Below are 23,073 nucleotides of genomic sequence, written 5' to 3' on the forward strand. Positions count from 1 at the left end.
TTGTTTACCCCACTTTCATTAACAGCTCTGGCCTAGGGTGCCTCTTGCTGCAAGGCTTGTGTTCAAAACGAGTCCCGAGGGCTTATTTCCATGTTTGTTGTTTTTTTTTTTTTTACTGTTTTTCCCAGTAAAGGAGGCTCGGGAAGGGAACAAGGGCCCTCAGGGGCCCCTCCGCGCCTCCAGGGGGCGCCGCCAAGGGCGCGGCGGCCTCGGAGCGCGGCCCTTCCTCGCCCGCCTTCTCCTGACCTGCTCCCCGTTCCTGCTCCCGGCTCCCCGTTCCGCCGCTCCCTTCTCCCACCGCCTGGCCATGCTGAGCTCCCGCGGCCCGGCCCTCTGCACCGCTCTGCGGCGGGCGGCGGGACCGCGGCCTCGCCTCCTTCCACTGCTCCGCCCGGCGCCGCCGCTCCGCCCGCGTCGCTGTGGTGAGTTAATGGAGGAGCCGCGGGGGCCGCGCTGAGGGGAAGCGCGGTGGTTTGTTTCTCACCCTCTGCAGGGGGGTCTCTCCGGCGGTGGGGCGGGTGCAGGGAAGGGGCCGGGAAAGGATCGCCCGGTGGCTGCGGCAGCTGGAAACCCTCGGGAGAAGCTGAATTCGGGAAGAGAAACCCGCCTAGAGCTGAGAAACTTGGAGGAAGGCAGAGCAGGAGTGGGGAACGCGTAAAAATTGACGTCTGTGGAGTTGTTGTTGGCCTGGAGTTGGTTTATAAAGAACCGCAGAATGGTTGGAAGGGACCACAGTGGGTCATCGGGTCCCACCTCCCTGCTCCAGCAGGGTCATCCCAGAGGACTGTGTCCAGACGGTTCTGGAATATCTCCAGTGAGGGAGACTACACGGCCTCTCTGGTGTCTGTTCAGTGCTCGGTCACTGCAGAGGAAAGAAGTTCTTCCTCGTGTCCAGGTGGAACTTCCTGGGCATCAGTTCCTGCCCATTCCTCTTGTGCCATTGCTGGGCCCCCCGAGCAGAGCCTGGTCCATCCTCTGCCCCCTCCCTGCAGCCCCTACAGACCTGGGGGAGGGCCCCTCTCAGCGTCTCTTCTCGACGCTGAACAGCCCCAGATCCCTCAGCCTTTATTCATAAGAAAGGTGCTCCAGTCCCTCAATCACCCTCGTTTCCCTCTGCTGGACCTGCTTTAGCAAGGCCATGTTTCTCTTGTACTGAGGAGCCCAGGAGAACTCGAAATAGTTTGTAATGTGACTGGGGGAGGTTCTGAGAGCACACAGGAAAATATTTAGGCTGGGTTGTGCTCTTCTGCAGGAAGGAGATGAAACATGTCACAGATACAAAAGAAAGCCAGGAGATGGAGGAGCCAGAGGTTGTCAAAGGGAAATCAAGGCTGTAGGTAGTGTCCCATCTGGACACACAGTTTTGGAGCTCAGTGAACAGCCCTTGAAGCTTGAGCTTTGTGTAGTCTAGATGGCATTAAACATAAAGAGATAAGAAGGCATTACCTGCACGAAGAAGTCTGTTTGGGGCAGAGTTGGCTCTGGAATGGGCAGAATGGTGGTCCAAATGGCTAACAGGTAACCCACCAGGAATGCTGTCATTTTAGCAAGTCACAGCTTTTTAAATAGAGAGGGGAAAACAAATGTTATTTTTGACATTTAGTGACATAAATTTCTGACTAAGGTAGGAAACAGATTTGGCAACAAGTACTGAAATAACAGAAGAGGACAGTGCTTTAGTATTTCAGTTTCAGTGAGTTTCAACAACATTTAAAAAGTGTTGCTTATGAAAGATAATTACAGCACAGTTGCTTATCTGTTTTTCACTCTAAAATAAATGAAAGATAAAATAAAAAGGTTGTGAAGTCAAAGGCAGCTCTTAAATATCCGAACAGGATTAACATGGACAGAAGAACATTCATGGATTTTGCTCATTTGGTGAAGTGGTGGTGGCATGTCATGCCCCTGAGAGCAGAGAACTGGGTATTGGGGCCTGAAAGCCCCTTCAAGTGTAACATTTTTAACATTTCTAACTAAGACAGTTTCAGTTCTGGGTTTCTGTTCATGTGTCTGTGATTAAAAACTTTCGAGCTTCAAAAAACTGAGGTAAAACCAGGAGGGAAGAGTAAAGTGAAAAAGAAGAAAAAAAAAAAGAGGAAAGGAAATTGACTTCCTAACTGGATTTTTTTCTTTCAAAACAAACAGCCAAACAAAAAACCCCACAAGAGTTCATCAATATACTTTCAGGAACTACATAATCCTTTGGATTTTTTTGGTTTTATTTTGTTATTATAATGGTTTTCCCCTCTGTTTTTTTAAAAATGTTTTTTCCTTTTCTACTTTGTCAAAGACTCTCCACTCACACAAAGGTAGATGATTGTTTGTGCTTTTTATCCTTTGGTGTGTATAAACAAATTTAAGGTATTATTACCAGTATTATTAAGGAAAAGCATGGCTAATGCAGCATAATTGCACTATTGCATTCAAAGTGATTTAGCTGTTGATCTCTCATGCAGATCCTCAGACAAAATACAGCAGCAGGTAAAGTAGTTTATTCTCAGTGCCACCTCAAAGTGCACTTTTATCCCACTTGTGATTGATGAGCATCTGGCTGAGAAGGTGTTTCACATGAATGTGGACACTTCATATACTTCATGTATGACACTGAGAACAACCCACTGTGTGCACAGTAAAAACATACCTAAGGATAACACATCAGTTTATTAACTGAGGAATAAGCCAGGAAATAAACACTGGTTATTTGTGACCCCTGTGATGGGTTGCTATAAATAGGAAATGCCAGTTCTGCAGTGTGTCAAATGGTGACTCCAGTGCTCACAGCATCATGCTCACTGGATTAGTAAAGAGCTTGTTGCCAAGTTGTTCTTCTGGGGGATGAAGGGAGGTTTTTTTGTTGTTTGTTGATCCTTTTTGTTTGTTTTCATCTTACCTTGTGAAAGGTCCTGTAGGAAGTTTTGTGTCACCTGAAATACTCTTGATTTTCTCACTGCAGGTCCTGTCTGGTTGTGGCGTCTACGATGGCACAGAAATCCACGAGGCTTCGGCGTAAGTTGCTTTATGAGATAGGCTCCAGAATAGTCTCTGTTACACTGCAGCAGTCTGTTTAATTTAGTTTTGCTGTCTCTGGCCACCAAAATTACCCTGAAAGATGTATGATGAAGCTTCACAGTTTCCTCACAGCATAACTGGGAGCTCAGGCTGTGTTCTTGCACTACTCAGTGATTGTCCAAAGATGCAGCACGATGTGTGTGATGCCAGAGCAAAGAGTTTGAGAGTATTTTCTTCAGAAGCAGAAATTCAGAGTTCCAGAATCAATCTCAAGAGAATTAAGTACAGACTTAATTTTGTAATCACTTTGAGTTTCTGTTCCTGTTACTACTTTTTGTTGAATTGTTAATACTTGAGTTGAATTATTAACTCCTACTGTGAATTAATAAGAGATGTTTCAGCTAGGCCTAGGTTAAATGTACACATGGGTATATTAAGTGTGGGACTCTTCCATAACACCTTGGGAATTGGAGAAAGGAAGCTTTTATTGTTCCTGGTTGCCTTCTTGGAAGCACCAAACAAAATGACTTGTCTCCAGCTTACCTGACCCTGCCTCCCAACTGGCTTTGTGTTCTGCTCTGCACTGTGATGTTCCATACAGGGATTTTGCTTCTATGTGCTCAGTATGCTTTGGTAGGATGTGTCTTTTTTTTCCTCTTCTTTCAAAATCAGGTGGTGGAATATTTGTAGCAAGACTTAGGGGCCAGGTAAAGCCTCTCTTTTAAAGTTTTCTGCGTGTTTTATCTCCTTTTTTGTAGTGTGCTGGTGCACCTTAGTCGTGGGGGAGCTGAGGTTCACATGTATGCTCCAGATGTTCCTCAGATGCATGTCATCGACCACAGTAAGGGGCAACCAGCTGAGGCTGAGTCAAGGTAAGTCTGTGTTTCATGTGTTTTCTGTGACTGTTCTTCTTGCTTCCTCCCTTCCTCCTTGTCCTCTGACAAAACTTTATTCATGCCATTCTGTGTGCAGATTCTTAGTTTATCTCATTGTTTTATTTCTGGTTCTTCAAGGAATGTTTTAGTGGAGTCTGCAAGAATAGCTCGTGGTAAAATTGCAAGCCTGGCTAAGCTGACCACAGCAGACCATGATGCTGTGATATTCCCTGGTGGATTTGGAGCTGCCAAAAACTTGTGAGTGCCAACTAAGCATTAGACTCCTCAACTAAATATTCCTAATTAACTTTTGGTAATGAGCCTGGAGAAGAGAAGGCTTTGGGGTGACCTAATTGCAGCCTTCCAGTGCCTGAAAGGAGCCTACAGAAAAGATGAACAGGGACTTTTTACAAGGGCCTGGAGTGGCAGGACGAGGGCAAGTGGCTTCATATTAGGAAAAATTTCTTTACTGTGAGGGTGGTGAGGCACTGGAACAGGTTGTCCAGAGAAACTTGGATGCCCCATCCCTGGAAGTGTTCAAGGCCAGGTTGGATGGAGCTCTGAGCAACCTGGTCTAGTGGAAGGTGTCCCTGCCCATGGGGGACACCTTCCACAGAGGAATTGAAACTGGATGATCTTTAAGGTCCCTTGCAACCCAAACCATCCTGTGATTCCGAGAACTGTGATTCACACAGTAAAATCAGGAAGCAATAAATGGCCTTATTTACTACATATGTAATTCCTACTTCAAAAGCAAAACTCCTTTTAAAGTCTTACCATTGTCTTGTTTTAAATTTTCTGAACAATGATGGTGAGAATTCTGGAGTTTATGTATTTTCCTACACCTAGAGGTGTTTCATTTGGGGACTGAGGGAAATGAAGGTAGAACTTCAATATTTTCAGGTGTTTGTAGTGTTATTATTCTGTTTCTTCCTCTCTGCCTACCAAAAAAATTCCCCCTTGCCTTAGTAATGATAATACAATAGCTAGTTCAAAAAACCTAGCTTTTTTTAAGCTTTGAGAAACATGAATGTTATTTCCCTTTTCTTCTTTACGTTTTTTTCTTCTTTGGAAAGATTGCTGTTCCACTTCTCAGTAATCCTAGAGAGCTGATTTCATAATTCTTGTTTCTAGATGTCTATATCAAGTAAGGAACTTTCTGACAAATCAAAGCCTTGGAAGTGAAGCATTTTGGCTAAAGCATTGATGGTCAGCTAGAGACTTTTTCAACCACCTTTTAGAAGCTGTTAAGTTTGTGATGACCCTTAGGAGCCAGTCTCAGGGCAGATACCTCTGTAGGTTTATACTGAGTTATGTATAAAGTTTCCTCCTGTGACAGATCAACCTTTGCTGTTGATGGGAAAGATTGCAAGGTGAACAGAGAAGTTGAACGAGTCTTGAAGGACTTCCACAAAGCAGGCAAACCTATTGGGTACGTATGTTTTTCAAGATGTGTGTGTGTGTGTAGGTGTTTGTCAAAGAAGCAGCTAAGAAAACTCTGAGTGGAAGTTGCCTTGTGATGTCTTTCAGATGTGTAAGGCTGTGTCCATTTGAATCTTTTCAGTTATTAGCAAGTTTTGAAAGAGTGTAGAGTTACAATTCCTTCTGTTGCAGCCTGTGCTGCATTTCCCCAGTGTTGGCAGCAAAGGTTCTCTCTGGTGCTGAAGTAACTGTGGGCCACGAAGAAGAGGAAGGTGGCAAGTGGCCTTATGCTGGGACTGCAGGAGCCATCAAAGAGCTGGGAGCAAAGCACTGTGTGAAAGAAGTAACTATATCCTTTCCTGATAATTTTCATGTTGAGAGACAGTTTGGAAATGTGTCATTAAAGGAATGAATCTGGGCTTTTCCACTTAGAGTTTCATGAGAATATTTAGTGTAAAGCAGATAACATGTGATCCAGTGCAGGATTAGAAACAGTGTCTTGTGTGTACAGCTGTGTAACTGCACAGCTGTGAGTCAGAGTATCATTCTCAGTTGTTGCCTTGGAACTCCCTTGAACACTTGGAAATGCAGTAAATACTGAGTGAGTCTGCACATAAAACTTGCACAAGTTACAACTGGTTGGTTCTCTTTGAGATCTTTGTTCTTTTCCTGAAAGCTAGTGCTGCAATCAGACTGTACTCAGAGACATCACAGTCAGTGAATTTTGTGGGTTTTCTTGTGTTTCCACAGATTTCTCTTGTGGTGTTTGTATTTCTGGCAAAAATAGCTTCTACTATCTTGGATTATAGGCTGCAGCTGTCTTTGCAGCTGAGTGGTATAATGTATTTGGAGGTGCTTTTTTATAGGATAGTGGAGTTGTGAGGTTTTGTCAGCGCTGGTTCATTTTGCAGACACAAAATGTCTGTGTTTTCCTTAACTCCCTTTTTACGAAGCTCACGTGGATACAAAAAACAAGGTGGTGACTACCCCAGCATTTATGTGTGAAACAGAATTACACAATATCTTCGATGGCATCGGGGCAATGGTAAAGAATGTGCTAAAACTAACTGGCAAATAAAAAAAAACAAAACAACAACACCAGAAATGTTTAAATTTAGGACATAGTATTAAATATATCATGGACCAATGGAAACGTTTTCACCTGCTTGACCTGTTCACACTCTAGTGAATGCTGATACCAAGCTGATTGATTCCCAGCTGCAGGAATTTCCATGCCTTTCTGAGGGAGGGGCCTTACAGAGGACAAGGAGCCTGGCCTGAGACACAGAGCATTTTTTTGGGCCTTTTCCAGCTGGAGAGAACCGTGGGTGTGTGTTCTGGAACAAGTCCTCTCGATGCACCAGTGTCAAGTCAGTTCTAATAGGGCAAAAAGAGACTTGGAGGCCCTTTCAGAAGCTGAGGGCAGATATTTTGTAGGGATTTGGCACGTGTAGTGGCAGCACATGTGGTGATTGAAGAATGGGAGTAGAGAGGAATGAGTGCATGGTTCAAGGTTTATCTGCTCAGGCCTGTGTCTGTGAACTACAAGCCAGGATCAGCTGTTGAGGGAATAGACGTCTTCCACTTCTTAATTTAGCTTGGTATTAATTAAAAAGCTATTCTGAATATCAGTCAGCAGCAGGACACAACTGCCACAAGAGTAGCACTTTGAAAAATTCATCCATTGGCCCATTATAGTTTTAAAAGGTCTTGAAATGAAGGAGAAAATATCCGCTGATGTGACGCACAACTTTTAAGGACAGTATCCGTGTTAAAGCAGTTGTATGACTAGTAGTGAATGGAAAAAGCAGCCTCAAATTATCCTAACCTCCCCTGCTTTAGGGTAATAAAGCTTTCTCCAAAGAAATACTGTTGAATGTCTGGAATAATGATGTATAAATAAATTAATTTCTGCCTTTATGTCATCCTTGTCGCTTCACTTTTGTTTGACTGGTGCATTTTAGCAGTTTTTCTGCATTTCAGTTCACTTCTTTGGTACATTTTTTCATATAGAATCCAGCAGAAACTGTGAAATTGCATTATGAAATGACAAAGAGAAGGAGTGAAGTTCCAGTATGAATGTTGGGCATGCTCAGCTTGCTCAGTCAGTGTTCATGGAATGAGCATTTTTTTTTGCTTCTGGAGCCTCTAATTTTTTGTCACTAAAAAAACCCCACATTTGGATTTAGATGATTTGGATTTTCTTCTTCAAAGCTGGCAGTGTTTTCTTGAGGGATTTCCTAGAGATTCCCTGTGCAGATCACCACATCCAGTGAGGAATCACACACAGAAACCAAAGTCATGATGGTAGCAGGCATGGTTCATGAAGTGGGTTTTGGACATTCTCTGAAATCTTTTTTGCTTATCCATCAAATTCTTCATGAAATTATCAAGTTGGGAAGAAACAGAATTTAAAACACTGCCTATATATAATTGAGTGCAAAACCTTTCCTCTGAGTTTTGCTTGTACAAAGTGGATGTTTTTAGTATCAATTTTATACACAGAGGCTTAGCAAAATATGGGAGGTCATTGTTCATATAAAATGTAACAACTCTTTAAAGTGAATGTCTTTCCTACATCAGCAGGAGTTTTAAAAGAAATGTGGTAATGTAAGAAAGTATCACAAAACAGAAATGGTATTGAAATCCCCGGGGCAGAGGGAGAAAAGCTGCTGCCTGTGTTAACAGCACCCCTCTGCTTCAAGAGTGATCTAAATTGAGCTCAACTCTTCCTCTGAGTTAAACCTTCCCATTAACTCCCTTGCCACAGCAGGGTTCTGTGTATGAATTTAGGGTTTCTCCCATGGTAAGTGCAGCTGTGGTGGCACAAAGCTTTCTTAGATTCTGAATCTCAAATTCAGGTGCCCTGACAAATGATGATTTTTCAAAGCATTGCTGTTACCATGCAGTGACCAGCTGTTGCATGTTGCTGGTTAGATCATCCAGATGGGGCCTCTTTACAGTCCTCTGACATTCTTCCTTGAATCCAGACACCCAAGCCATGAAGATGCCAATAATCCTCTGTATACCTTCATGTTCATCCCTGACTTGGTGACAATCCAGACTGGATTGTCACAGTAGCATATGCTGACAATCAAGTGTGCAAATTGAACAGCTCACCTAATGTGAGCTCACTGCTAAACAACAGCAGCACTCTCAAATGATGGCCTCAAACCAGTGACTGTTTGAGGGCTGGGGCTGTGAGTTGTAAGAAGAGTAACTAAGGATCCAGCTCCTTCTCAGGGCCTGAAACATCTTTCAAGGTAGTTACAAAAAGCAAGCTGCCCACACTGTTGTCAGTGCTAGAAGCTTGGGCATTTACTGGGGATGGGACAAAAATGTGGACTGGGGAAATCAGGGACAAAGTTTTATTTTCAGATATACTCACATTTTAGACCTTCTTTTTACCTTTATTTAATTTCTCTGAATTTAGACACAATGTTTTTTTAAGGGAGAAAGAATCATGTAGCAGAATTGCCTTTTTTTCATTCTCTCTAATTTCACAGTAATGTCTTGACTACAAGCCTTTGGTACACACATTTTTCAAGGTATTTTCTTTTTGTTTTATTGATAGAAGACTATCTTACTTCAGCAGAAGAGATAGGATTGTCGTCTTGGATTTCAGCCAGTGTAAATTTGGAGGGAAATTCCATGTGCGTTTTGAGAATTATTAATAGAGACATTTGCTTGCCAAGCTGGGTTTTTCCTTTCCTTCCAAGGGGCTATTAGGAGCTAGTGGGGGGTTTGCTACTTTGAACCAAGTGAATAGAAGTTTATGATTAATATGTTCTTTTAAATGCCATCAGAAATAAGGAGTGAAAGAGGCTTCTCCAAGCCTCCATGAGAAGGCACAGAACACCCGGCTTATGGATTCCTGACATTTCTTATCTTCAGGAAGCATTTAAGACCTTTGTCCTGCTGAAAGGCAGTTGTAATAAATGTGTTCCTGCTTGTGTTGCTTTTCTAGAGCTGTGATGGGGTTAACTTTGGGGGGTTGGGAGGAGCTGTGTTTCTTCCTGCTCCTTTTTGTCCCCTTTTCGGTTCCACACAAACCCAGTTTTATGAAATGTTGCTCTGTGGGTTGTTACAAGTGCTCACAAATTTGACAGCAGTGCTTTTCTCTTCTAAAAGCAGAAATAAGGGTTGGGGATTGAAAAGCCCTTTTCGTTTTTACCCTTCGGTTCGTGGCTACAGTAGAGACACTTTTTTCTGGGAATAAAAAGCCAGCAGAGGGCACTTGGTGAACAATGTTCTGTGCAGGGTTTCACTTACCCAGGCACAATATTCCAGCTGTACGACAGCTGGAAAGTAGGACAACTCTGTATGACTGTTTTCTTGACATTTTGGAGGCATAGAGAGAGTAAAACAAATATTGCTTCCTACTGGTTTAACAAAAATAAATAAGGCATCTTATTCCATTGCAATGAATGCATTTGTCACGCTGTCTTGTTAAGACTCATTTCTTCAGCACAGTTACCTTTTATTTATCCCCCTGAAAGTATAATAGCAAATATACATAAATTAAGCTCTAAACCCTTCCTGTGATATCTATAACTGAAAAAATGAGGAACAGTGTAGTATAAAGTCATAAAAGTACACAGTGGGCTTTGTTTTGTTTTGGTTTGGTTTGATTTGGTTTGGTTTGTTTTAATGGGGGTGCTTTGGAGGGGGTTGTTTTGTTACTTGTTTGCTTTTTTAAATACTAGTGCTGTTATAGCCCAGATGACCTATTACCAAGGTTTGTAGGGAGGGACTTTTATCAGGCCAAGAAATACCCCTTGAAGGAAACACACTGTTTCCTGAAGCATCTGTATGTTTCCAAGCTAGCAGTATCTTTTATGTATATGTGTCTTTTTTTTTTTTTCAGAGTGGGAGCTTAGACAATCCTCCATCTGCAAATAATTGAGCATTGCCTGCATTCCAGGGCTTGAGCATTTTGTTTGAGCTGGTTTTCTTCCTCCTTTCTGTGGCTTGAAGTGGCTGAGGGGAAGCTTGCATGTGGTGTGGGTCAGCCTTAGCCCTCAAAAGAATTAAGGAGCTGATATTTGGTTGTTTTCTCCACAGTGATTTCAGTGACATCAACATCTCTTCAGAAAGAGAGAGAGGGGAAAAGAAGGGGTTAAACTTGGACTATCCCAGAAGCTGAAACAGAAGTTGCAGCAAGATTGCAGCACCCAGAGACACATGATTTCATGATGCATATTTAAAATAATCACCTTCCTTGCTAGTTTTCAGTATTTTTTAGTACTCTTCTCAACTGCTGAGTGTCATACTATGGGAATGACTGTCCTCAGGCTTAGCTGAATTAATGGTGAGAGGTGTCCCCACCCATGGCAGAGGGTTTGGAGCTAGATGATCTTTAATGTCACTTCCAACCCTTAACATTCTATGATTCTGTATCAAGTATATCCACACTTATTTCTCGCTGATGTTCTGTGTGAGCCATTTCCATACATCATATTGAACGAAAGGGAGCTCACAGAGGGAAACACTGACCAGTTAATCTGGCCTCACTGTAAACTTAGATAAAGTACAAGATGAGCAGACTAACTCCTTTTTGTCTCTTACCAGTGTCCCTTTCAAACATGAAAAAAATGAGCTCACTTTTACAGCCATTCTTTGGCAAGAATAATGTACAAGGACATCTTAAAAATTTCTTTACTGCAGTAGATTATCAGCCTTATGCTCTTGCCATATGGAATACATAGGTGTGGGCCACCAAGGTACTAGAAGTGGGAGAAGTGGAGATTCCTCCTCCTTAAATGTGTGAATTGTTATTGTACTCATTAGTTTTCAAAGCTCTCCCTCTTGTTCACAATGAAATGGAAAAAAACCACAAGAAGTATGTGCTGCCCATGTTCTGCATGTTAAGTGAACTTTCAAGACAGACACTTGCTGTGTCACCACCCAGAGAAGGAAGGACAAGTCAAGGTCTGCCAGTCATTCAAAACTTCTCCCAGGAAATCTGAAAGACTGTCATACATAATCCCTGGGAATGGCTTTAACTACAGCTCTGGGAAAATATAATAAACAGGGATGTTTAAACATCCCAAGTGCTGCTGCAAATCTGAGTACTAAACAGTAGAGTTGTAAACAACATGTAGAGGGCATCCAGGCCCTTCTACAGTCACACAGCTCACACTTTTGAGTGGAGGTGCTCATACAGATGGATGGTACAACAATGAAATAAATGTGTTATTTCTGTCCTCTGTATCACTGAGCAGAGCCCCTGTCAGGGCTCCTCTGTTCCCTTGTAGCTCAGTTCTTACCTGCTGCTCTTGCACCTCCAGGTCACCACTTGTGCCCTGGCTCAGTTTCTCTTCCCATCTCTGGCCAAGAAGCACAGCAGAGCAATTTTTGGAGGGCAAAAAGGATTGGTGTCCAGAAGTGTAATAATTTGGAAAATACCATGCACCTCCTTCTCCTCCTCCTCTTCCTCTTTTTAAAATTCAGATCCTCATTCTTAAAAGTCTTGCTCTTCAGGAGACAGGAACTGCTCAGCCTGTGTTCTTGTGCCATACTGTGAGGGTATCATGTTTAGTGATATGTGACATTGATGATAGCCCTTTCTTCTCAAAGGCTGAAACAAAAAAAGTAATTTAGAGGAAAAAAAAAAGAGAGAAAAAAATTATTAAAAAACAGATGTGGGAATATTCTGGGTTTTTTCTTTTTTTTTCATGCCAACTTAAAAATTCAAGTGAAAGAAATTCATTATCAGAAGAAAAAAAAAAAGAAAAATCACGTTCTGAAAAATTTTCAGTATGTTCTTGGGGCCATCTTTGTGCATCAGTCAGTTTCCTGTTTCCAGCAAAGTTTTATATTTTTTCCATAATAATAATAATCATGCATCTGGCTCCCCACACCACAAGAGCTTTGTGACTTTCTGTGGCTTCAAGTTCTTTGTGACTTTGCCAGGCTTCAAGTTCTGTTTCTTCAGGCTAAAGTGGGGATTGCATCACCCTGTTCCTGGCTACGTGTGCATCCCATGTTAATGCTTGTGAGCATCTGCTCTGAAACAGATTGAGAAAAATGCAATAAAATCCTGTTACCACCTGTAACCTTTATGATATGAGTCCTGTAAAGTGTTTTTGGAGCTGAACCTATTGGCCTTATTCAAGAAATTGTCTTTTACCGTTTACCTTTGACTATTAATACAGGTGAACCCCCATGCAAATGTGCTTAATGCCTATTTATTAGTTGAATTTAAACGATTTTGTTGCAGTTTTCATTTGTGACTCTTGTCAAAGGTCTTTCCTTCCTCAAAAACTATGGAAACACCTTTTTGATGCCATGTAAAAGTGGAGAAAAATGCTGTTCTTAGTATGTAATTACTAAAGGCTAAATCAGCATTCGCACAGTGCCTGTCAGTCTAAAAGAGGTGAAAGACAGAGCTGTATGACTGGTGTGGGGAGGAATTGGAGAGAGAGGTTTTAGATGGCTTCTGTACAGTGTGACTGGAAGGCACCTGAGATGAGATATAAACCCAAGATCTGGCCATAGTTTAGAAAAGAAAGGTTAAGGGAAAAGGTTTAAGGAAAAATGGAAAGGGTAAAGGGAAAGGAGAGGGGAGAGGAGGTGAAGAGATTGTTAAAGGAAGAAGATGGCCAAGTTACACCTCCGTGTCTGAAAAAATATCCATCTGCAATGGCTAAAAGATGTGACCTGCCTTTTTTGGTGTGGCAGTCAGTGCAGTGATCAAAGAATTTTATAATTCCAGTCTGGATCCTTGCTAGATACAACACTGTATGGGAATGCAATTAGTACAACTAAAACAAATTATTTCAGGGTGTGCTTTTTCAACATCCCTTTGTCTCGTGGGGCCCTTTGCAAAGAGGGAAGTGTGGTCTTAAAATGCACTGGCTCCCCGTTTGTTTCAAGTGTAACTCAAAACATGGGCTTTAGCTGATAAATTAGATATGGTGTGAAGTCCTTGCTCCTGACAGACTGTATTTTCCTACCAGCCCTCTGGATGGGGGGCACTGCTGGCAAGGAATTTGTCTTTAGTCTCTCTCTGCCTGATGGTCCATCAGAGCCATGTCTGGACCCATGTGAGGGCTTGTCTCTCCACACACAGCTGGCATCAAAATGCTGAGATTCTTTAACTGAGCAGACGTAACCAGGCAGCTTTCTGCACTCACTGCACCAGTTTTGCAGACCAATTAATCACTGAGCGTCTGTGAGAGGATTGGTTTTCATCATTTCTTTCATTAATATAAAAGAAAAAAAAAAGATGCTCCTTTGCATGTGAATAACCTCATCAGTAATTTCATCCCACTGCCATTCCCAGCTGTGTCCAGTGCATGGCCACCAAGGGCAAGCACAGCCCCATATCCTTTGGGGCATGGGGACTGCCTCGAGGCCAGCACCCCAAAGGCCTTCCACTGAAGAGCAGACCTTCCTTTAGAAGAAAACAAACCTTCCTTGAGAAGAACAATGGAGCTGGTGAAGGATCTGGAGCACAAGTTTTATAAGGAATGGTTGAGGGGAACTGGTGGTGATAACCTGGAGAAAAGGAAGCTCAGGGGAGACCTTACTGCTCTCCACAACCACCTGAAAGGAGGTTGTAGCCAAGTGGGGGTCAGGCTCTGCTCCCAGGTAACAAGTGACAGGATGAGAGGAAACGGCCTCAAGTTGCACCAGGAGAGGTGCAGTTTTGAGTAGATATTAGGAATTAATCCTCATGGAAAAGGCAGTCAGACATTTGAACAGACTGCTCAGAGAAGTGGTGGAGTCACCATCCCTGCAGGTAATTAAAAGATCTGTAGATGTGGCGCTTAGGGACATGGTTTAGTGGTGGTCTTGGCAGTGCTGGGTTAATTGTTGGACTTGATGACATTTAGAGATCTTTTCCAACCTAAACAATTCTGTGATTCTACACCTTTTGTAAAGTGGAGGGCTGCTTGAGTGGCTAATAGATTTTTAGAAGTCATATGGTCCCTGAGATGAGGGCAGGCAGTTCAGACTTTAGGACCAACAGATCTAACCAGATATCACCTTTTGGACTTTCTGATTGCAGAGGAGCCTTGCTGAGTGTAGGAACAGCTGGAATACAAAGAAATAACTCTTGTAGACCAAAGGACTGCTCTCATTCGGGTTTTTAGTTTTGTTTAGGTTTTTATTTTTAATCAAATTTCGTTTTGAAAAATACATGAAATCTGAGACAAACGTTTGGAGGGTAGGACACAAAAAGACAATCACAGTATGTACAATTCTTACATTCAAATCCTTCTGTGAAGGGGAACCCCAGCTGTTGCACTGAGCTGCTCTGTACCCAGGGTAGCCAAGTACCTGCTGAGCTTCACTGCAGCAGCAGCACAGTCTGGGCGTGGGATGTTGTCTCTCTTCCCCACCATGGGGAAAGGGCCCTTTGTTAAAAAAGTCAAAGGTGACCATCTCCTTTACCTCAATGGATAATATTTTAAGTTCTATTTTATTCTATTCCCTTCCTCTCCTTCCTTTGAAAGAAAAAGGTGCAACTGTTCCAAATCAAAATGACTTCATGCACGTCCTTATGAATCACTCCCCCTGTTCGAGGGCTCAGCCAGGAGGGAAGTGTTGCAGTCACTGCTGATCACCAGCCCAGGGGAGTGGTTCTGTCCTCTGGGTGCTTTTTGGCTGTGAAACAGGGTAGTTGCAGTTCTGGCCTGAAATAAAACTTCTGCACTTCGTTTGTATGCAGGATCCTTCCAACCTAAGTTTTACACAGGACCATCTACGCTACCTGAATCAAACATTTCCAGAAATAAACCTATTTAGTTTGCATAGGTGTCAGTTACGATGATTCTGATGAGTTTTTAAATACTTCCCCCCCCCTCCAAAGGTGCTCTTTTTAACTAAATTACATTGTCACAGTAACAATTTCTTATTGCACAGTTTTAGCTTAAGTATCCAGCTTTTCCGTGATGCTCACATTTGTGAGCAGTGCTTCATGACAAAAAGAGAAAATACTGAATTCAGCCTTCTAAAGCTTTTTGGCTGATTTAGAAGTGGACTTTGTAGTAATACATCACTTCCTTCTTCTGTGTTGATGTTTTATGAACTTCCATCCTCTTTCTCAATCAGCTTCACCCTTCTGCTGAATAAATACTATGCTTCTTGTGGAAAAAAAATGTTCTTACTGATGGCCCATGATGCTGAAGAGTGAAAACAGAAGCTAAAGTTCCACAGGCTGCAGTTTCACAAGGTTTCCTTCTTTTATGTTTCGCAAAATGGGAGGGCCTTGCAACTTCCAGTTTTTGTCTGACACAGACGGTGATTACTCCTGCTCCTCCTTTCAGCTGTCTCTGAAGGACAGCAGATGAGATCTTAAGCAAAATGATTCACTGGGGTCAGTTATAATGTGACCCCGTAGTTTTGTGAGTCTTTTATCCTGTCATTAAAGCAAACCCACAAACTAAAATGTTCACACTGGCAGCACTAAAACTGGACTCCAAGAACCAAATGAAAAAGCAGATTTACCACCTCAGAGTTTTGCTGCCTTTGGTTTTTTGGAACCAAATGTGGGACATAAACACACAGTGCGCAGTCTGTTTTCAGTGACTGGTGTTTCTGTCACGTGGCTCTGGAACCTGCAGGCCTGTTCTGCCCAGTGAGGTCCCCTGGTGAGGAGAACTTCCCAAAGACAAGGTTGGCTTCCCTGGTTACAAGTGCCAAACCCCCAGTGTGACCAGGAGGTGGAGAGAGAGGGAAAACACAGCCAGACATGGTGTTTCAGGAGGGCTTCTGGAGGCAATCTGACTCTGTCCTGAAAAATTAAAAAAGAGAAAGTTGGCATGTAAGTGGTGACTTGACAAAAAGTGTATTTGAAGTTTGTGTGATACATTTTGTATGAGTGCATTGATGGAAGAGTGTTTGTAAACTGATGTGGATTTTGGTTCATTTTCAAAATTCCCCTTTTGTGTGTGTGCACACCATCCAGAAAAGCCAGTCTCAAGGTACTGTGACAAATAAATTTTTCCCCATCATAGAAAAGGTACAGAAACTCAGCAACAATGAATGCAACTGAATTTTCTGGATGACTAAGAATTGTTTAAAATCCTGATAGAAAAACAACAACCAGCCAGTTGCCTACAGGGAGGTGTCCCTGCTCAAGGCAGGGGGGTTGGAACCAGATGATCCTAAAGATTCCTTCCAACCCAAACTGTTCTATGATTCTAGGATAAAAATACATTACTATTCTTCCTTCTCGGGCTCTGACGTAGACACTGTGATTAAGAGTCCATAAATAATGGTAATAAGTGTTAAAAAGTCTAGGCTACAGATGCTCAGGTGGTAGCAGTACTGTGTATCACTATCTGTATGTAACCCACAAGTGGACAAATTACCCTTGGCACAGGTGCTACCTGCAGCCTGTGCTGGGTGTGGTACACCAGGAAAATAATATTTTGAACTCCTGACTTAAACAGAAGAGAAATTTTTCCTTTAAGTGTTCAGGTTCAAGTCCTTTTCCTGGAAGATCAGGCTGTACATTGATTTTTATATAAACAGCCTGAGGGCTCTTCCTATCACTGTGGTATCACCTTTCAGTATCTCATTGTAGTTAACTCATCACTAGTCGAGGTGCTTCCCCCTCCTCTTCCTAGAAGAAGTATGTGATATTAAAGTGTAGAGAGCAAGTAAACATCAGTTAGTCTTCAGTAACACTTTGAAATTAGGATTATAGCAAGTCTCCTGGCCTCTTGTGCCCTCTTCCATGCCAAGGCCATTTCACTTTTCCCAGAAAAAATGTTAAACAAGTTTTATTGACCCAGACGGAGTCTCGCAAGACAAGCAGAGTGACAATACAATTCAGCTCTTTAAAATAACTAGAAAAAATAATCAATCCAGCAAAAAAGCAGAAATGTAGCCAAAGCAAAACAAATCAATCAAGCCAATCAATGTAGCCAAATGAAACAAAGCTGTTTCTGTTTTATATAAAGATATAGTATCTGCTGCTCTGGTTGACTGTGAAGAGTCTATGAGAACTAGTGAAAACCATTTGCATATAATGCCTTTGTTCTCAGCAGGTCATTTAACTTTTCTAAGTCCTTTCCAAAATAAAAACTAATAAAAAACAGATTCTCCTCCTCCCTTTCTTAAGAAATTGCTGGGGAAAAAAAAAAAAAAAAAGAAAAAAAGAAAAAAGGGATATGTGGCTGATGGTTTTATTTAAAAGATGGTGATAGCAGGAGACATTTTTTCCCTTTTGCAAAAAATTACATTTAGAGGGTTAGGATTTTGTTCTGTCCTCCTCCCCAAGTCCCTCGAAATCCAGCAGTACAAGAACCATCAGGTGTCAAAAGTGTGTAATTCAGTTTGTACTCCTATAGTGAAATGAAACACTCACCCTTTGTCCCAATACATTTTTTTTTCCTCAGTGAAAATACTTTTTCATAGGAAATAGTTTATAACGAGGGAAAGTTTTCAGGAAGCTTTTGGCTGAGTCAAACATATATACCACTTTAAATACAGTCTACTTATCTTTTGGTTTTCAGGATTTTCCATTGCTATTAATTAAAAAGTTTGACCCTTGATAATTCATTATTGTTTTGTGGGAAGTAACAGCAAGAGATATTACAGCTGTTTGCTTTTATAATGTTGTAATGTGGTGCTGTGCCACATAATACCACCTCAAATTTAACTTCATGTTTTTTAAAGACCTTTAAACCAGTTAGAGTAGTTAGGTCTTAAAAATGGATATTTCCTGTAATTCTTCAAGTTGTTTTTTGCTCATGAAGCACAAAACTGTTGTTTTTGTTTTTTTTTTTTTCTTCTGTGTGGTCATGAGATAAAACACTGGTACATTTCTCTTCTTAGTTTGTGTTTGAGTTTATTGTGGCCTAATCTGTCTGTAATGTCATATTGTGGCTGAACTTATCAATTTAACTGCGATATAATTATTGTTATATGTAAAGGATCGTATCTTTCACCTGCACTGAGATACAAATTGCAGCTATTGATTTTATATGACGAATTGTTACAGGTTTGACACCAATTTAAGATTTTGTAGAGCTAATAAGAATAATTTGGCTTGTAGGAAGGGTTTTAAGGGAGAACTTACTGATGATGGTATGTACAAGCTGGACATCCCTTCTGTATTGTGTTCACTCCAAATGACCTTGGTGTAGTTACCTCTCTGTAATGGTTAAACCTACATATGAGCATCTGCACTATATTTCAGAATTGCCTTTGGATGAAATCTGCCTGAATTTCCCAGAAGAGCTTATGTGGAGTCATTAATCGTCTGGTTTTGGAATATTTATTACCAAAAGGACCCCTCAAATCTCTTGATCTGGTAGCTCAACTCTACAACTACCTGAAAGGAGGTTGTAGTGAGGTGGGGCTTGGTCTCTTCTGCCATATGTCAAGTGAAAGGACGAGAGGAAATGGTCTTGAGTTGTGCCAAGGGAGGTTCAGATCAGATGGGTAAAAAAAAGTCACTGACAGAGTGATTATACATGGGAAAAGGTTGCCCAGGGAGGTGGTAGAGTCACCATCTCTGGCAGTGTTCAAGAGGAATCTGGATGTGGCATTCAGGGACAGAGTTTAGGGGTGATTATGGTGGTGCTGGGGTGACAGTGGCACTGGATGACCTCGAGTGTCTCTTCCAACCCTGATGATTCTGGGATTCATTCATACCAAGGTAATTTACAAAGCCCTTAACTCCCAGAACAGAGTGCCTTCCATGTTACTTGTGTTTTTACTGATTTTTTGGATGCCCATACTGTGATTGTAGCTTTATGAATTAGTGACTGTCAGCACTTCAGGACTCTTCTTCCTGCAGTCTAGGTCTGTCTTAGTGGTGGAGACATTTTTCCCTGTCTGGGACAGCTGTATTTTGCCAGACTTAGCAAGAGAGAACAAGCTCTGTGAGTTTATTGGACTTTCTCCATTTAGCAGATTTTACCAATCTTGCAAATTCAAAATAGAGAACTGGATAATCACTCAGAGACTTAGTAAATTAAGGAGTGTTGCCTTACCAGAAGGAAAAGGTGTCTCCTCAGTCCTAGGTGGGGCTGGAAAAAAAACCCCAAGAATCAAAGTTAATTGTTTGACCCTAGAACAGAAAAAGTGTACTGATAATTGATCTAAGGGCTAGTGTTTTGGGTTTCTTTCCTGGGTAAGAATACATTTGTCAAACAAACTGAAAGTTTAAATATGATCACAGAATTAAATCAGAGTAAAAGACACCTTACTGCTCCCAAAAATTAGATGATGGAAATATTTTGATTATGCATTTCCAAAACACTTTTTTTTTCATTTTGAAAACTACAAAATATTTCACTGTGAAATGTCCTGAACAAAAGTGTTTCACTTTACATTTTAAAAGCACTTTTTTTCTTTAGAATGATGTGCATTAAAAGAAAGTCATTAAAGGGTTTATATTACTTGAAAACAATTTTTTTCTATTTTAAGCAGAATTAAATGTATATGATTGACCATAATGAAAGTTTCCAACTGGTTTATTCAAATAAGACATCATAAAAAGATATGATTTGTTTTGATGTATATACCCCTTTTTTTAACTTTCTTTTCCTGTGGGTCAACTGGTCAAACCCAGTGCCCCATCCTTCTGGTGGCCATGCTTTTACGTAGTTCAAAAGTTATCTCCGTGGTTTGGCATTATTCAAGCATGTATTATGGTCTCACTCATTTTCCTAAAGAAGAAAAATAGTAATTCTTGTTGCATGTGTCCAGCCTTGTCACCAGACCCAGATCTTCCAGCTGCAAGGGAAAAGGAAACTAGCAACTGGCTGTCTTTTGTCTGCACGGGTCTATGGCCTGGACTTTGACAGCACAAATTCACAAACAACCAAATGCTTAAATCTGGGGAGACCTCAGAATTCCTAATGTCCTACAAAGGGAGGGGGAAGAGGCAGGTGGTTTGCCTTTAGGAGTCCTGCTGCTTCTGTGGATATGCTGTGCTAAACCTTGACAAAGAGGCTTTTTCTTTTCTTTCTCACATATTCTTCCCACAAAAGCAAGGAACAGAATGAAACAGAACGAACAGAATGAGTGAAAAATTGCTTCAAAATCTGAAGTCATCCTAGTCAATGGCCATATATGGCCAAACTAAAAAAGAGTCTTACCTGAGACACTGAGTTTAATATTAGATTTCTTTGTTTGATGATCTGCATCCTGTTTGTAGATGCAGGTATATTCAGCATTGTCCTGTAACTGGACGTTGGAGATCTTTAAGGAAAGGTTGCCGTGCTTCATCTGGTCCAAAAAAAGACTGGTTCTGCCACGGAAACGTTTGTCCTGGGTCCCCAGTGAATCCTGCCCTTTTTGAAAAAAGTGCACTATCTTCTGGTCGATCTGCCAGTAGAGCATTGACTTGGAGAAGATCAGCTCTCCAGGAGGGGTGGTGGAGCAAGGCAAAACAACAGTTTCTCCAACAAATGCACGGCATGTTTCTGGTTGACCTGGAATAAAAAACAGGCAACAGTAAAAAACAACATCAGTGTGTAGAGACACAGGGACAACAGCTTTCCTATAATTTGGCTTCATGACATCATTATTGCCACTCTTCCTCCCACTTCTTCTGCTCCCAGCCAGGCAGGAGGTCGTACATGCCAGGATTGAGTGCCCAGCCAGCTGTGCAGCAGGACAGATGTTGCTATGTGCAAGTTGCCTTCACTTTGGCAGTGTGGTTTCTGCTTGAACTCATCTCCTTAGCTGGTGATTTTATTCCCAGCTTCTGGGGATCTTAGGCTTGAGATCAAGTGTCTGATTTGACTTTAATAGGTCAGTTCACAAGAGGAAAAGGGGATGCAAGGAAGTGAAGGTGGGCACACGTGATTTAAAAAGTTCTGTTTTTGTAGGAAGTCTGGCTGAAATAAAAGGATAAGTGTGAAAAGTGAGTGTTAGACCAGCAGGAGAAAACTCCTGGATGGGTTTGGTATCCCCCAACTCCCATTGCTTGGCTTTCAGATTGTGACTCCCAACTTGCAAAGAATGTGCTAGATCCCCCCATCTCCCTTCTCCTGTGGCATCTTGCAGGGGGTCTGACAGAACAGGGCTTTTCTCTGCATATCTGGCTTGTTGTACTCTTGCTTGTACCTGTCCTGTGGTTTCACACTCTGGCATTATTCTCCAGTAGCCCAGAAAGAAGGGTCTGTCATTTCCACTTTGCCTAAATGACTTTTCCAAGACCTCGGGGAAACTTTGTAGGTTTCCTACACAAGAGGAAAGATGTTACCAGCCTTACCAACCAATTCCAGCCCGTGCAAGAGCCAGGATGAGGGTGGCCTGCAGGTGAACACACAGGACCACAGGCAGGGCAGGCAGCCACCTACACAGCACTTACACACACTGTTCATTTAATAAATCTGATGCCAATTATTATTATAAATTTTTCCAAGTTAGTTGAAAGCATACTAAAACTTGTACAAATGGGTGATTCTGCCTCAATTCCTACCAGACTCTAGTGTTATATTTTTTGGGGGAAGAGTGGGCTATGGAATAAGGTTTCTACATATTTATAAAGCATAGACAGCTAGGTGTTTTCAGCACAGAATTTGGGCTTAAATTAACTTCTTGACCAAACCTGTTTCATAAAATGATTTTATAAATTAAAATGCAGATGAATTAACTTGGATGGAAAAGTTATCCCCAGTGGGGAGTAGAACAAAAGCAGTGTGAGTCTGTGATTGTGCCAAGAAGAAAAGCTAAAATTCACTGTGAAACAACTCAATCTGTTTTCATGGCCAAAGTTCTGTAAAGCATAAGGGGTAAGTAATTAGACTCAATATTGAAATAAATATTCCTGGTCGCAGTGCGGTCATTCCTGTGTTCTAGGCTTGCATCAGCTCTCTGCATATATTAGGCTAAAAACCAAAGAGAGTCCCAGTTTCCCTTTGAAGCCACTGGCTCATCAGCCAGGGCTCATCTTGTCACATGCTCAGGCCTCTGTTTCCATATCAATCAGTGTCTGTTTTGAGGCTTTTTTGGTGTCACGCTGTGTCCATTCAGACAGACATAAAAGCAGAAGGAAAACTGTAATACAGAAAGCTGAATCTCAGAGCCAACTAAGTGTCTTTGATTAAAACTCTATCACCAAGCATCTGCTTTCCTTAGGTTTTCAGATTTTTCAGCTGAAAATCCCAGCCCGGCTTTGCACAACAGTGTAGAGTTCTAGCTGGAAAACCCACATATGCCCAGTGCTATTTCTGCTTGTTGGTGGAAGGAGAATCCCGTTATTGTGTGGAGAGCTCAACCATTTGGCTACACTTTGGCCACAATGACCCCACGCAGCGCTGCAGGCTGGAAAGTGTCCCACTGGAAAAGGACCTGGGGGTGCTGATCCACAGCGGCTGAACATGAGCCAGCAGTGTGCCCAGGTGGCTGAGAAGGCCAATGGCATCCTGGCCTGTACCAGGAATGGTGTGGCCAGCAGGACCAGGGCAGTGATTGTCCAGCTGTACTCAACACTGAGGGGCCAGAGTGACTCCAGAGAAGGGCAAAGGAGCTGGGGGAGGGTCTGGAGCACAAATCTGATGAGGAGCAGCTGAAGGAGCTCAGGGTGTTTAGTCTGGAGAAAATGAGGCTCAGGGGTGACCTTATTGCTCTCTATGACTCCCTGACAGGAGGGTGTAGCCAGGTGGGGGTCGGTCTCTTCTCCCAGGCGACCAGCGACAGGATGAGAGGACACAGCCTTAAGCTGGGCCAGGGAAAGCTTAGGTTGGACATTAGGAAGAAATTCTCCACAGGAAGTGTGGTTAGATATTGGAATGGGCTGCCCATGGAGGTGGTGGAGTCACCATCCCCGGAGGAGTTTAAGGAAAGA

General features: G+C 42.1%; 2 protein-coding genes across 2 annotated transcripts; one reads left to right on the forward strand and one right to left on the reverse strand.

Moving 5' to 3' along the window:
• The first annotated feature begins 220 nt into the window (after positions 1 to 220).
• GATD3A (glutamine amidotransferase like class 1 domain containing 3A) lies at positions 221 to 7,226 on the forward strand. The gene is given in 8 exon segments (XM_018084310.2): positions 221 to 358; positions 360 to 422; positions 2,954 to 3,006; positions 3,768 to 3,881; positions 4,023 to 4,142; positions 5,224 to 5,316; positions 5,499 to 5,655; positions 6,256 to 7,226. Coding segments are annotated over 8 exon segments (780 nt in total). The 5' UTR covers positions 221 to 307; the 3' UTR covers positions 6,385 to 7,226.
• An 8,009-nt stretch (positions 7,227 to 15,235) lies between these two features.
• Positions 15,236 to 21,261, reverse strand: LOC108641567 (myelin-oligodendrocyte glycoprotein-like). The gene is made up of 4 exons (XM_018083916.1): positions 21,234 to 21,261; positions 20,375 to 20,710; positions 19,265 to 19,300; positions 15,236 to 16,050 (listed from the first exon to the last, which is right to left on the reverse strand). Exons 1-4 carry the CDS (start codon positions 21,259 to 21,261, stop codon positions 15,947 to 15,949), a joined length of 504 nt encoding a protein of 167 aa, XP_017939405.1. The 3' UTR covers positions 15,236 to 15,946.
• Positions 21,262 to 23,073: the final 1,812 nt, after the last annotated feature.

The sequence above is a fragment of the Manacus vitellinus genome, unplaced genomic scaffold (genome assembly GCF_001715985.3).
Source record: "Manacus vitellinus isolate BGI_N305 unplaced genomic scaffold, ASM171598v3 scaffold_7_pilon, whole genome shotgun sequence".
Lineage (NCBI taxonomy): Eukaryota > Metazoa > Chordata > Aves > Passeriformes > Pipridae > Manacus > Manacus vitellinus.